Source organism: Dipodomys ordii, unplaced genomic scaffold, assembly GCF_000151885.1.
Source record: "Dipodomys ordii isolate 6190 unplaced genomic scaffold, Dord_2.0 Scaffold6, whole genome shotgun sequence".
Taxonomy (NCBI): domain Eukaryota; kingdom Metazoa; phylum Chordata; class Mammalia; order Rodentia; family Heteromyidae; genus Dipodomys; species Dipodomys ordii.
In genome coordinates this window covers 948,880-949,378 of record NW_012267222.1, presented here as the reverse complement: position 1 = coordinate 949,378, position 499 = coordinate 948,880, and the positions used below count along the sequence as shown (strand labels likewise).

The window sequence follows — 499 nt, the reverse complement described above, 5'->3', positions numbered from 1 at the left end:
GGGGTGCACCGGGTCCCCCGCCCCCACCCCACAGAGCTTCCTGGGGTGCACCGGGTCCCCCGCCCCCACCCCAGAGCTTCCCGGGGTGCACCGGGTCCCCCGCCTGCCCCCACAGAGCTTCCCGGGGTGCACTGGGTCCCCCGCCTGCCCCCACCCCACAGAGCTTCCCGGGGTGCACCGGGTCTCACGCCCGCCCCCACCCCACAGAGCGCTCCGTGGTGGCCCAGGCAGCCAAGGCCGCCCAGCCCCATCCGGCATCCTTTGGCCCAGGTGCGGGAAGCCTACCTTCAGTTCATGATGTCCGTGGCCACCATGCTCCGGAAGGACATGAACCTCCCCAAAGACAGCCAGCTGGTGCAGCAGGACATGGCCCAAGTGCTGGAGCTGGAGACGCACCTGGCCAATGTGAGGGGGGGCTGGGCCGGGGCTCAGGCCGGGCCGGAGATGCACCTGGCCAATGTGAGGGGCGGCTGGGCCGGGGCTCAGGCCGGGCCGGAGA

The 499-nt window shown here is 72.5% G+C and overlaps 1 protein-coding gene across 1 annotated transcript in view; it reads left to right on the top strand.

Annotated features, from left to right (window-relative positions):
- Mmel1 (membrane metallo-endopeptidase-like 1) overlaps positions 1-499 on the top strand; it is a 19,523-nt gene that overhangs the window by 15,562 nt on the left and 3,462 nt on the right. The window contains exon 9 of the mRNA XM_013031514.1: positions 271-459. Within this exon, the coding sequence (XP_012886968.1) occupies positions 271-459 (189 nt within the window). The remainder of the gene's footprint in view (positions 1-270; positions 460-499) is intronic.